This window comes from Pithys albifrons, chromosome 14 (assembly GCF_047495875.1).
Source record: "Pithys albifrons albifrons isolate INPA30051 chromosome 14, PitAlb_v1, whole genome shotgun sequence".
NCBI lineage: Eukaryota > Metazoa > Chordata > Aves > Passeriformes > Thamnophilidae > Pithys > Pithys albifrons.
Genome location: NC_092471.1, coordinates 6117765 through 6131314, shown reverse-complemented (window position 1 = coordinate 6131314; position 13550 = coordinate 6117765). Strand labels below are relative to the sequence as shown.

The following is a 13550-nucleotide window of genomic DNA, read 5'->3' as shown; positions in this document are numbered from 1 at the left end:
TCATGTGGAGGGTGGGGACTGTCCCTCCAAGGATGGCACAGGTGCACACACCTACTGTCCACATAGCCCTCATGTTCACAGGCACTGAAATGGGGCTGCCCCAGTGGGAAGTAGAGATGAGGGGGGAGACCCTCAATGGAGCTGGTAAGATTCTGGAGCATGGCAGGATGGGGGCTGGCCTCAGCCTACACTTCCGTCAGCGTGGCCATGGCTGTAGGCCAGGAGAAACTAGCATGCCAGCAAAGAGCAATCCTGTCCAACCTGTTCATCCAGGCTCAGGGCCCCAGCACCGGCTGCTGTTCCCAGCCAGAGCGCTGGCCACTGCAGAGCCTGGGGCCTCCAGTGGAGGGCAGGCAGGATGGGAGAGGTGGCTGGCACAATGGCAGGGATGCTGATGGGACCTAGGCATCCTGGCACCAAACCAGGAGTGTGACCCCACACCCCCAGTACCCATTTATGGTGTCAGCTCAGTTTGGGTACCAGAATGAGGACACTCATCCCCTCGTGGTGCTCACAGAGGTGCAGCACTGCTGGTGCTCAGTTTTAATTCACCTGCCCTATAGTGGAACCCTGGTCCAGATTCTGGCACTAATGCAGTGCCATGTCCCCAGGATGCTTCTCCTCCTTTGGTGGTTTTTCTGTAAAACAGAGGCAGTGGAGACTGGTGAGGGAGGTCAGGAAACAGCACATCAGTTGAGCCTGTCACAGGATGGATCCTTCACAACTTCTTCCCACCAGGAAATTCCTGCCTTAAAAAAAGGCCATTTTGGTCCTCAAAGATTGCAAAACCCCAAGAGGAGCAGCCTGATGGCCTCCCACACCCAGCTGTGTGTGCCAAGGGGACCTCTCAGCTGGGGGCCATCCCTGGCCAGCGCAGGGGGCTGGTTTTCATGTTGGCCAATGGAGTCAGCCTGGCCTTCCTGGAAGGTGGCCTTTGAAACTACCGGCATTTCCTCAAAAGCTTGTCAGGGGAAAGTCCCAGCAGTGCAGTTCCCGAAGCTGTGACTGCCCCACCACCTGCTGCCTCCATAAAATGGGCAGGGAGCAGCAGGCGCAGGCAGGCAGCAGCAGGAACGGGGACACTGCACCATGGGCAACTGGCTGGTCAACCACTGGTTCTCGGCCGCCGTCCTCGTGAGTGTGTGGGGCTGGGGGGCTCTCTGGGGTAGGGTGATGTGGGGGGCTATGGGGGCTATGGGCCCTGGGGGATCATGGGGCTAAATGGGTGGTGATGGGCTGTCCTAGGGCTGGGCAGCAGGGAGAGACAAGCATCCCCTCTGCCCAGCCAACCTGCATACCCTGGCAGCCAGGGGAAAGATGGGGTTTGGAAAATTGAAGTCTTAAGGAAAACTCAACAAGGTAAAGAGGGATCCTGGAAAACTTAAAAATGCTGCTGGTTTGCCTAATTTGGCTGAGAACCTGCCCCATGCCTTTTCTCTCCTCATGAGAGCAGGAGGACCTGTGAGAGCCTGTGCCAGGCTGAGGAGCCAGTGACGGTCCGTAGGGACCATCTGCTAGTGCTATGTTGTGGCATCACTGGTGTCACAGGCCGTGCCCAGCCAGCACCCATCATCTGGTCAGCACTGTGTGTGGGAGCTGCAGAAGCATGGGGAAATGGGGGTTTACAGAAAGTTGGGCTATTTTAATTTTTTAAGTTAATTAAAAAAAACCCTAAACAAACCAAAACCCAAATGCAAGGCAGAGTGCTTTTTGTGGGTGCTCTGACAAAAGTGAGAGGGGCTAGTGTGGGGTGCAGTGAGGTTAGGCAGGGGATGGCAGCATGGTGGGGCTAGGTGAGCCAGCTCCCTGTAAAACTTCGTCCTCCAAAATCTTCCCTGCATAGCCCCGACCACCCTCTGGACCTGCCCTCCCGTTACACGGGTGTTGCCTGCTCCTGCCTTTCCTCCTTTCTCACGCATGAGTGATGCACAGGGCTCTGGGTGACAAGACAGTAATTTCGCAAGACTTCCACACCTCTCCCCGCCTTTGGCCTTGTGTCCCCACCCTGTTTGCCAGCCCTGTGCATGATGCTGTGGCTCATAAGGAAACAGGAGGGGATGCACTGTCCTGACACTCTCTGGCTGTGCCTGCACCTGAGTGCTGCAGCCTGAGGGGCTTTCAGGACAGGGTCTCTCATCAGGCCATGACTTCTCCCTGCAGGCAGCCTGGCTGGGCATCAACATCTTCCTCTTCACGTACTACTTTCTGTTCTTTGACCAGGATGAGCGGTATTTCTACACCAGGGCCATCCTTGGGGTAAGGTGCTCTCCCACAGCACCCTGGCTACATAGGCACACATGCCTCTTGGAGCTCTCCTACAGTGGGGTTGGAGCTGCAACATTCCATGCCCCTTATGTGTTCTGTCCTCTTGCAGCCCAGCATCATTCTGTCCCACTTCCCAGCCCTGCACTGCTCCTTGCTGGTCCCTGTCTTGACCCCTGTCTAGTCCCATCCCAGCAATGTCCTAGCCCAGTCCAGCACCACCTCCTCCCAGTCCTCCTCTCCTGGCTCATCATCACCCTCTCCCAAGTCCCTGTTCCAGTCCAGCATCACTCCCTCCAGTTCCCAGGCCAGCATCACTCAGTCTCAGCTCAGTGTCACTTGGCCCTGTCCTGACCCAAGTCTCAATCTAAGCACCACAGGGCAGTGGTGCTCACCGCTCTCTTTTTCCCAGTCTGCCTTGGCGTGGGCTCGAGCATCAGCCAAGTGCCTCAACTTCAACAGCATGCTGATCCTGCTGCCTGTCTGCCGCAACCTCCTCTCCTTCCTCCGTGGGACCTGCTCGGTGAGTGCCCCACGGTGGCATGGCCAGCATGGCCACCCCCATCCCTGTCCCCGTCCCCGTCCTGACACCACTGCCTCTCCCTGCAGTGCTGCAGGCGGACGTTGCGGAAGCAGCTGGACCACAACCTCACCTTTCACAAGCTGGTGGCCTACGCGCTGGCGCTGCTCACAGGTACCACCCTGCGCTGGGCTGGGGCACAGCGGGGACTGGGGGATGGCCAGGCGGGTGATTGCCTGTCCTCTGTCCAGCTGTGCACACCATTGCCCACCTCTTCAACCTGGAGCGCTACAACCAGAGCCAACAAGCCACAGATGGCAGCCTCCCTGCCGTCCTCTCTAAGATGCACTTGCAGGGAAGCAACAAGTGGCTGAACCCCATCCACTCTAATGAGACGGTGAGCGTGGCCTTGGCATCCAGCCCCCTGTCACCACTTGTCCCCTGCCCCCCTAACCCATCCTGCTGCCCTGCAGACCGTTGAGTATGTGGCTTTCACGACCATCCCGGGGCTGACAGGGGTCATCATCACACTGGCGCTCATCCTCATGGTCACATCCTCCACCGAGTTCATCCGCAGGAACTACTTTGAGGTCTTCTGGTACACCCACCACCTGTTCCTCATCTACTTCACCGGCCTTGTCATCCATGGCATCGCGTAAGGCTCCTCACCACTCCCCAAGGCAGGATAGTGGCTGTAGAGCCCCAGTGGGGCACCCCAGGAAGAGTCCAGTGGGGCTGTGGGCTGCCCTTCCCACGATGGGCTAGCCCAGCTGGCCTCATGCAGCACAACTCAGACTTGGCTGGGAGGCAGGAGCTGGCCCTTGGACTCAGCCCTCACCTCCCCACAGCGGGCTGGTGCGTGGGCAGACAGAGCAGAGCATGGCAGAGGTGCACCCCCACCACTGCGCCCAGTACCTCACACAGAGGGACCAGAATTGCACCCATGACTGCTGCAAAGAGCCTGAGTTTGGGAGCATCCCTGCTGAGGTAGGGCAGCATTAGAATGGGTGTGAGGAGGAATCCTTCCCTTGTTCTCGGGAGGCTCCAGCCCTGGTCCTCCCCATGCTTTCCTCCATTCCTGCAGTCCTGGAAGTGGGTTCTGGCTCCCATCATCCTCTACATCTTTGAGCGGATCCTCCGGGTCTGGCGTGCACGGCAGAAGGTGGTTATCAAAAAGGTGGGTGGTGCAGGAACCTGTTTCTACCCCAGCTCCTTTCCTTGGAGTCACTGGTGCCAGAGCTCCTGGCCATGGTGGCCATGGGGAGGTAGGCAGGGGCTGTGGCCACAGCCCCTTTCCAGGGGCAGGAGCCAGGCTTGGTGCTGAGCCCCATCTGTGCCCCCAGGTGGTCATGCACCCTGCCCGTGTGCTGGAGCTGCAGATGCAGAAGAAGGGCTTCCGCATGGAGGTGGGGCAGTACATCTTTGTCAACTGCCCCGCCATCTCCCCACTGGAGTGGCATCCCTTCACCCTCACCTCTGCGCCCGAGGAGGACTTCTTCTCCATCCATGTCCGGGTGGCTGGTGACTGGACAGAGCGCCTCATCGACACCTTCCAGTTGGAGATACCCAGGTAGGCTGGAAAGTGCCCAAACAGGCCATCAAAAGGGTTTGAGGAGGCCACACCTCTAACCCAGGCCTTCCTTTGGCCAGGATTGAGGTGGATGGTCCCTTTGGCACTGCCAGTGAAGATGTGTTCCAGTACGAGGTGGCCATGCTGGTGGGAGCGGGCATTGGGGTCACCCCCTTTGCCTCCATCCTGAAGTCCATCTGGTACAAGTTCCAACAGTCTGACCAGACTCTCAAGACCAAGAAGGTACAGGGTGTCCCATGGAACCAGCTATGGATTTCTCCATACTGGACTTCCCAGTCCTTGGCATTGCATTCTTACAAGCCCTCTAGCTCTGCTCCACCTTGAGCAACCCCTCTCCTGCTGCATCCCAGATCTACTTCTACTGGCTCTGCCGGGACACAGGAGCCTTTGCCTGGTTCAATGACCTGCTTGCCTCACTGGAGCAGAAGATGGCTGAGTCGGGCAAGGCAGACTTCCTCACCTACCGCCTCTTCCTCACTGGCTGGGACACCAGCATTGTGAGTCAACCATGGGCTGTCACAGCTTCAAAAGGGGACACAGAGTGGCCAAGTCAGGCAGGAGGGGCAGGACAAGCATGACAACAGCTTTCAGGCACAAAGTCCAAGCACAGTGTTTGGTGGGATCAGCAATGGATGCTCCTCTGTGGTGAGGGACTGGAGATGGGCTCACGGGTGGTGTCTGGGGTTCTCACCATCCCTGCTCTGTGCAGGCCAACAATGTAGCACTTCGTTTTGACACCCCTACTGACACAGTGACGGGCCTCAGGCAGAAAACCATCTTTGGGCGGCCCATGTGGAACATGGAGTTTGCAGCGGTGGCTGCAGCCCACCCCAGGTGAGAGGTGGGCAGGGAATTTGGGATGCTGGAACTGGGATGCACCCCCCCTCTTCCCTGGCACTCAGCACTGAGCTGGGCAGTGGCTTCGGGAGACGTGTGGTATCCCTAGCAGGGAGCCCAAAAATCTTTGACATCACTTTTCCCTGAGTGGCTAGCCTGGCAGTGAAACCTCCATGCTGTTTGTAGGTCGGTGGTCGGTGTATTCCTCTGTGGGCCAGCAGCCCTGGCAAAGAGCCTGCAGAAGTCTTGTCACCAGCACTCCAGTCTGGACCCCAGAAAGGTCAAATTCTACTTCAACAAGGAGAACTTCTAAGTGGCAGCAAGGCTGAGACCCCAGTGGGCAGGGATGCTGCCCATCTCACCTCATCTCCTGTGCCAGAGCAAGGCCAGGGATAAATATCTGTGCATGCACTGAGGCCAGGCAAGACACAGCAAGGTACTCCTTCTCCATGATAAATTCTACATTCAAAGACTGCTGCCTGCCTGTCCTGGTGTACAAGGGATCCTCATGGAACAAGTGGGCCTGCAGCTCTGCACAGCCCTCTCACTGACAAACCAAAGCCACGCGCTGCATGATGCTGCCAGAGCAGCAAGAAGCACCAGGACTGCCCAGTGGGCTGAGCAGAACCACAGGACATGCATGGGACACAAGCATGCCAAGCAGGTGTCAGGGGCCAAACATGCTCCTCCAGGTTTAAACACTCCTTTGAGTAAAAATGTAAATTAAACTTGCTTTTGTTTGCAATGAAAGCCTCCGTGGTGACTTGACTGTGCAGGTACAAAGGAGCCCGCACTCTGTCCTCTTGCAGGGCTGCAGTAGAACAGCTGGTTGATAGCAAACCCTCTGAGGTGCAGGGTCAGATACTCCTCTGCAGGGGCTGACTGCACCCAGAGCCAGGCACATCCCAACACAGAGGCCAACAGGGATGAAAAGCTCCCACAAAGTTCTGCTCCAGCACATGCAAAAAAGAGGGAAAGGCCCCCTCTCAGAGCAGGCTGGCATGGTAAGTGATACTGCAATCGGATACGGAGCCCTTCCAGCTCTGCCAGCAGGGATAGAAAGCCAAGCTCTCCATTCTGCCCTTGCCCTACACTGCTGTGAAGAGCATGGCACCCTGGTGCTGTGGAGGAGGGAGGATAGCAAGTGGTGTGGACAAGACTGGAGCCAGGCCAGACTGCTCCCAGAACCCAACAGTGCCACTCTGGCCTCCACAAGAGACCAAACAAGGCAGCCAGACCATGTGGCTTTACTCAAACCCTCCTCCCACTTTATTTCAAACATCAAAAATATACACACACACACACAAAAAAGATTAATTGGAGGAAAAAATGTTGAGGGGAACATAACCTCTCCCAGAACGCAGCATCAGCTCAGGTAGCAACAGGAAGCAGCTGCCATGGAGTATCACCTCCATCCACCACACACCTGCCAGAAGGAAGGGGTGGAGAATGAGCCCAGCATGGTAAGAAGCAGGACAGAGCCCTGTCCTGGGCAGCTCTGATTTAATGGAGGGGAACAGGCACAGGCTGAGGGCTGGGTTAAGGATGTTACCTGTCAAGGTGCCCCCGTGGACTTCTGGATCTGCTCCTTCAGAATGAGGATGCTCTGCCGCTGCTCTGGGGGCAGCATGGCAATCTGGTCTGCTGTCAGCTGCAGGACCTGCATGATCAGCGCTGCCTGTGGGGAGAGGGGGGTCAGAGACACACCCTGCCAGACAACCCATGGGTTACCAGAGCCAGGGAGGGGCTGTCCCCACCACAGGGGAGTTCTGCTCCTGCTGTCTCACCCTTTCCCTTTTCTTCTCTCACCTTCTCATGATCCTGGGGCGTGACCTGACTCTGTCCAGGGCTAAAGCCTCCAGGCTGACCAGCTCCTTGGACTCCTGCCCCAGGAATGCCTCCTCCCTGCAAGCCTGCCCCTGCCATGGTAGGAACCTGTGAGAACAAGAGAGTGGGTGAGGACTGAGGGGTGTCTGGACTCAGCCATAGAAATCCAGGAAGGTAAAGCAGAGATCAGATGGATGCCCTCAGACAGCCTGAAGATGCCCAAGCATGAAGACAAACTGACGACTGCGTTTTACGTGCTCTCCTTTCCCTCCAACTCCTGCGCTTCTTCCTGTGCATCAGGAAGAGGTGGAAAGAGGCCTGAGCCTTGTCCTGTCCCCAGCAGATGGGCAGTGCCTGGGGAGACGGGACAGATGCCTTGACCCCTCAGAGCCAGTGACCCAGGCCTTGTGCTTTCCAGAGGGGCTGCTCCATGTGACACCCCCCACTCAGCCCCAATCTACAGATGCCATCGGTGCCCAACCAGCTGAGCAGAGATGTGTGTACCTGGCGAGGCCCCTGCGGGCCACTGGCTCCCATGTTAAGTGGCCCAGGACCCTGTATCCCACCGGGCATGGGGCCACGTGGGTTGGGACCAGGCCCTCGAGGCTCCAGGCCCCGGGTCTCCAGGACCCTGGCCTCCATGGCCCGGGCTTCCAGCACTCGTGGCTCCAGGACCCGCGGCTCCAGGCCTCGCGCCTCCAGTGCTCGTGCCTCCATCACCCGGGGTTCAAGCCCGCGCGGCTCCAATCCTCGTGGCTCCAGCCCTCGGGGATCTCTTCCAACTGTGGAGGAAAGACAAGGTAAGCTGCTGAAAGGAGCAGTGTTGCAGAATGTGGGACCGAGCCTGCTGCCTCCTTTGTCTGGGGGCTGGCAAGCACCCAAATGGTGCAGAGCTGGGGGCAGAGGGGACATGCCTGGATAAAGTTCCTTGTGCCCTGGGACAGTCCCTCCTTGCCTGGAATCAGTCATTTCAGTGACTAAACCCCCGTCATACGCCTCAGGTCAGGGCAGCTGCCTCTACTGTGAATCCTTGCCTGCATGCTCTAAGCCACCCAATATTTCATGCCCCCTCTCTCACCTCGAGCATCCATCAAGGGCCCCCGCGGCTCTCCCATCAGTGGTCGGGGTTCTCCCATGGGTCCCCCCCTCATCTCATGGGGGGGGCCACGGCTGTCATGACCAGGCATATGGTGCATAGGGGCTCCCTGGTGGGGCGGCCCAAGGTAACCTCTGATGCAGAGAGACAAGGAGAGCAAAGCAGGAGGAGAAGAAAAAGCGAAAGAGTGTGAATCAGACGCTGGCTTGGCGCGGTCTGGGCAGAGTGCTGGGATTGTCCCCGAAGCCGGCCGCAGGGGAGGAGGGTGAGGCTGGCACAAGAATAGGTGCTGGTGGCCCCATGCCACAGGGCAGCTGCCATCACCCCGGGGATGTCCCGTCCCCGGGGAAACAGGCTGGCCCCCCACGGTCAGCAGCACACAGGCCTCTGACCAGGCAGCAGTGACTCCCAGAAGGCTGGTGCCAACCCTGTCCTCAGCGAGAGGTCACCCTTGGGCAGGGGACAGTGCCAAGGGCTCCTCTCCTTCCCTCTCCCCTCACCTGGGCTCCACTTCTCCAGTGACTGAGAGCAGGGTCCCTCCGCGAGGGTCATTCGGGGCATCTCCCAAAAGGCCTCGGGGCGGCGGGCCACTAGCAGGTAGAGGTCCACGCTGCATAGGGGCCCTCGGGTCTGGCATGGGCACTGCCAGGGAGACACACAAGAGCTTGTGAGGATCTGCATGACCAGTGCCGTGCCAAGACTGTCCCCGGCACTCTGGGGCTGGGTGTGGGGTGGCTGCACTGCTCAGGGGGCAGCCCCACACCCCAGGCTGGAGCACACCAAAGCCCCTTTCCTGGCTGGTGCTTTTATTCTTCTTTTTCCTCTCTGGATCTACCTTAGGCTCCTTATGGCACCAGAGGCCAAACCAAGCGTGGGTGCCCCCATGGCAATCCCTACAAGTGTGGGCATCAACACCCTGATGATGGGGGCCAGGACCAAAGCAAGACCTGGAAGACTCCTGGGAATTCACTGTCAAAGGAGGCTGGACCCTAGGCAAAAGCCCTCAGAACAGGCTCTCATTTTCCACTGGAGGCTCCATGCATGGCTCTAGGCTGTTCTCTCCTGCGGCCCTAGGAGAAATGCTGACGACTCCTCCTCTTAACCCTGCCAGACTACAGGGAGTGATATGCCAGTCCCTGGCCCTGAGCACAGAGGGGTGAAAGCTGCTCTCTGCACACTCCACAATGAGCTCCAGGGGAGGAGGGAGCTGGCGGGTGCTGGGATACCTTGAACGCGTTCGATAGACGCAGGCCTGGCAGGTCCCACGGGCGAGAGCTGCAGGTTCCCTGGGCAAGCAGCAGGAAAAGAGGGAAAGAGCAGACACGTAAATAGTGTGTGCACACATGTACCCGGCCTTGGGGACAGTGCTGTCTGCAGGATCACGCTTCCTGAAGTCCCCAGGAAAACCTACAGAGAAGATGCTGCAGATCTGGCTTTATCGACCTCTTCCATTAACACCATCTTTGTCACCACAGGCAGCATGGCATGATCATTCCCTTGCTCAGAGAGAGAGGCAGGGAAAGAAGACAACCTGCCAAAAGATGTGTCATTCGGTGGGGCCATGGTGACCCCACAAAAACAGCCAGCCAGTTCCTGCTTCTGCTCCTGCCCACAGTTTCTGCTCTCCAAAACCTTTCAGGTGCCAAGAACTATCAGTTTGTTCACAGGAAGACAATGCATACTCCAAGGGAAACCAAAGTCAACTGCCCCTAAGGCCAAAAGATCTCACACCAGGTTTACCACGTTCCTGAAATAAGGCCTAGGATACAAGTCAAGGCAACAGAGGTGTCAGGTGACTGCATGCTTTGTTACTTCAAGAACAAGAACGCGTGGGTCTCGCTAACCCTGGCACATGGCAACACGTGACCCATAAGGAACCTGGCTCTAGGGCTGGGGACGTACAGACCGTGCCTGTGGAGGGAAAGCCGAGGCGTCACTCTCGGGAAAATTCCCAGCCAAGCCTCAAAGCCAAAGCGGAGGCCCAGCTCCCTCTGCTGGACACGGCGCGGGAGGACGCAGGGGCCGCGCTGCTTTCCAGTACCCAGGTAGCAAAGGAGCAGGACAGGGACCAGAGAAGAGCAAGCTCTACTTTCCCGCACAAGCACAGGGACAGACACCGGCTCGCAGAGATGGAAAACACAGGTACATCCTGCCTGGCGGGGCTTGGCAGCAATCCCTGCCTTCCTGAGCACAACTGCCCAACACAGCACAGAACAAGCAAGGAGCACACCAGTGTGTGGGGTGAGGCCTGGGGGCCAGGGAGCTGCTACCACAGCCTTGTGCCTAAGGGAGGAAATGCAGGCACAGCCCAGCACTGTGGAGCTGCCCCAGAGGCAGGCACAGCCGGGCTGCAGGTGCCTGGCAGGGGTTGTGGGTGCTGCACTGCTCAGTGCCCATGGCCTAGGCCTTGCTGGAGGCTCACATCACACACAGCACTAACTATACCAGTTTTACCTTGTCCACGCTCCAAGGGGACAGGCCCTCCGCCTGGCATCCCAACCTGTGGCTGCATCCCACCTGGGAGGGGACAGGCAGAAATCAGACCCCTTCTCAGACATCCCTGCACCACTAACCCATTCCTTTGGGCCCAAATACCTTCCCCCTCCCAGCTCCTGGGGGAGCATCTGCAGGTTTATTTCATTGGCGTTGCTCCCCCACTGAGATAATCCAACATTCCAGCCCACCACCGGCAGCAGCCACAAGCACAACAGACAGTATGGGACTACGTGTGCTTCATGGGGCAAAGCCCCCAGGCCAGGGGGAAAACAGAGGGGGTATCTGCAGGACCTGTGTGCCCTTGGGTGGGGTGGTTCAGCCCAAACTCACCTCCTGGAGCCATGGGGCCAGGGCCTGGGCCCTGCACAGGGCCTGCCATCTGTCCTGGGGCCGGCACTCCCCCCTGCATGGGCTGCATCAGAGGAGGAGCACCGTTCACGTGCATTCCGCCCTGCCCGGGAGAGACAATGGACTTCAGGGATGTCCTGTCACCTGGGCATGCAGCCCAGCTGGAAGAGCTGGAGCTGGCACTGCCCATCTCTCCTGCACAGCTCGTGTGTCGTGCAGACTCTTACCATGGGCTGTGGCTGGGATGAGGGCGTGTTCTGTGGGTTCAGCTGCGCATTGGGACCCGGCCCAGGCCCCGGTCCTGGCCCAGGTCCTGGCCCTGGCACTGGCTGCTGGTTGCCTGGGATCAGAGGAGGAACACTGGTCTGGCGATGCAGGATTTTCTGGGGGGAGAAGGAGAAAAGAGTTCTTTTCCACTCCCACTTCACAAAGTTTGCCACCGACATGCTCCCAAAACCAAGATGAGAAGCAAGGGACAAACCAGCGCGATCTCCGGGTCCACGATCCTCATGACCACCTGGGCCTGCAGCAGGGCATAGGCCAGTTGGGGGTTCTGGAGCAGCATGTTCCTGGCTTCCTGTGGGCTGTTCTGGACACACAACTGAGAAGGCACACGTAGGTCAGAACTCTGACAGGGTGTGACAGGGGCTGGGAGGGCAAGGGCAGTGGCAGTGGGAGTTGTGCCTCCTGCACTCACCTTCATCTGCTTCATCAGCTCAAACATCTGCTCGGGTGGCAGGCTGGCCACAGCCCGGCTGATGGACTCAGGAGCGTCCTCAGGGTTTACAGGGTCCCCGTAGGGTGACTCTATGATGGGTGCACCTGTGCCCAAGCCTGCAACACAGTTGGTGACCTCATATAGCAACATGAACCAGCTGTATGTAACGGACTCATGAGAAGGAGAGCACCATCCACTATGGGGAAAGGGAGCCAGTGAAAACTGGGAAACATTCGGAGGAATTTCTTAACAGAAAGGGTAGTCAGGCATTGGAATGGGCTGCCCAGAGAGGTGGTGGAGTCACCATCCCTGGAGGTATTTAAGCAAAGACTAGATGTGGCACTTAGCGGTGTGGTCTAGCTGACAAAGTGCTGCTTGCTAAAAGTTTGAACTCAATCTTACGAGATGTTTTCCAGCCTAAATGATCCTGTGATCACCTGGGAGTGAGAACAGAGCGCTGAACCCACACACCCCTCTGGGGAGCTACTCACAACACCCCTTAGAGCAAGTCAGCTCTGACAGCCTGGAAGAGCATCCCGTATCTGTGTAGCACAGACAGGGCCAGGCCCAGCATGACATCGCAGAATTCAGACTCACTCTTGAGCTCCTCCTTGTTCTTCTCGCTGGCGGCGTTGTCGACGCGCAGGGCCCTGCCACTGAACTCCCGCCCGTTCAGGTTCCGCATGGCGCTCAGCGCCGTCTCCTGGTCCTGGTACTCGCAGAACCCATATCCCTTGGGCTTCCCCGTCTCCCTGTCATACACCAGCCTGTGCAGCAGGGAGAGAACACCACTGCTGAGGGCAGCGTGGGCAGCCAGCAGTGCCCGTGGCTCCCAGACCTTGGGAGAAGCCGCTGGGATACAGGCACAGGTGTGCTGGGAGCAGAGCCAAGGCACACACCAGTCACCCCTAAGCCAGAGCCAAAGGGCCTCCTGGCTCCTTGCATAAGTGTTCCCAAAGCTCTGGTGTGCAGGAAGCTCTGTGCTCCCCCTGACCCCACGAGGCGGCTCACAGGGGCACAGGATGGGACTGGCTGCTCCTGGAGCTCCCAAGCCCTTAATTGAGAGCTCTCCAGGGCCTTGGTGCCAGGCCTGGGAAATACCCCTGAGAAGCACTGGGATGGGAGTGAGGAGCACAGGGCCTGATCAGGACCTGAGCACTCTTCCAGCCCATGTCCCTCTACTGTGCCCCATCTCCAGGTGACCATGGCACAGCCCCTCAGTCCCTGAGCACAGAGGCACAGCCTCACAACCCCCCACACGCTCCTCTGCTCTGCTCAAGGTATGCCAGGGGAGGTGAAATTGGGTATTAGGGAAAATTCTCCACTTGCTCGCAAGCATCGGCTCAGGCTGCCCAGGGTGGAGTCACCATCCCCTGGGGTGCTCAAGAGCTTTGTGGATGTGGCACTTCGGGACGTGGTTTAGTGGTAACACGACAGGACTCGGTGGCCTTAGGGGGCTTTTCCAGTCTCAAGAATTCCCGACTCCGCCAGGCCGGTTCCGCAGCTCTCACCTAAAGCTGACCACGGGCCCAACCTCCGAGAAAATGTCCTTCAGCTGCTCCTCGGTGGCCTCGTACGGGATGTTCCCCACTGCGGAGAGAGACGGTGCCGCCGGTCAGTGCGGCGGGGACGGGCCCCAACGGCGGCGGGGGAACCGCCGAATCCGCGCCTGCCCCTGCCCGTCCCGTTCCCTGCCCCTGCCCCTTTGCTGTCCCTCATCCCGGGCCCCGCGGCCTCACCGAACACGGAGCGCAAGGACCGATCCACGGCAGGGTCCCGCACGGACAGACCCGCCATCGCGCCGCCCGCAACGCTTCCGGTCCCTCACCGCAACCGTCCCTCCGCTTCCGCCAGT

The 13550-nt window shown here is 58.7% G+C and overlaps 2 protein-coding genes across 7 annotated transcripts; one reads left to right on the top strand and one right to left on the bottom strand.

Annotated features, from left to right (window-relative positions):
* Window positions 1-59: 59 nt before the first annotated feature.
* On the top strand, window positions 60-5947 carry NOX1 (NADPH oxidase 1). Of its 4 annotated transcripts, none has more exons than XM_071569304.1 (13): window positions 60-144; window positions 2161-2256; window positions 2675-2785; window positions 2872-2956; window positions 3034-3179; window positions 3256-3437; window positions 3631-3769; window positions 3867-3959; window positions 4126-4352; window positions 4433-4595; window positions 4682-4870; window positions 5083-5207; window positions 5397-5947. In XM_071569304.1, the coding sequence occupies exons 1-13, from the start codon at window positions 136-138 to the stop codon at window positions 5521-5523; spliced, it is 1692 nt and encodes a 563-aa protein (XP_071425405.1). In that variant the 5' UTR covers window positions 60-135; the 3' UTR covers window positions 5524-5947. The 4 variants fall into 4 exon arrangements, with proteins under 4 accessions (XP_071425405.1, XP_071425406.1, XP_071425404.1 ...); XM_071569305.1 differs by having other exon boundaries at window positions 73-1134; window positions 4724-4870; XM_071569303.1 differs by having other exon boundaries at window positions 73-1134.
* Window positions 5948-6456: 509 nt separating this feature from the next.
* CSTF2 (cleavage stimulation factor subunit 2) lies at window positions 6457-13519 on the bottom strand. 3 transcript variants are annotated; one of them, XM_071569550.1, is made up of 15 exons: window positions 13435-13519; window positions 13207-13285; window positions 12293-12462; window positions 11675-11811; window positions 11459-11578; window positions 11205-11360; window positions 10960-11080; window positions 10588-10650; window positions 9360-9419; window positions 8634-8775; window positions 8116-8267; window positions 7542-7819; window positions 7020-7145; window positions 6763-6888; window positions 6457-6636 (listed from the first exon to the last, which is right to left on the bottom strand). In XM_071569550.1, exons 1-14 carry the CDS (start codon window positions 13490-13492, stop codon window positions 6766-6768), a joined length of 1785 nt encoding a protein of 594 aa, XP_071425651.1. In that variant the 5' UTR covers window positions 13493-13519; the 3' UTR covers window positions 6457-6636; window positions 6763-6765. The 3 variants fall into 3 exon arrangements, with proteins under 3 accessions (XP_071425651.1, XP_071425652.1, XP_071425653.1); XM_071569551.1 differs by lacking the exon at window positions 9360-9419; XM_071569552.1 differs by lacking the exons at window positions 8116-8267; window positions 8634-8775; window positions 9360-9419.
* Window positions 13520-13550: the final 31 nt, after the last annotated feature.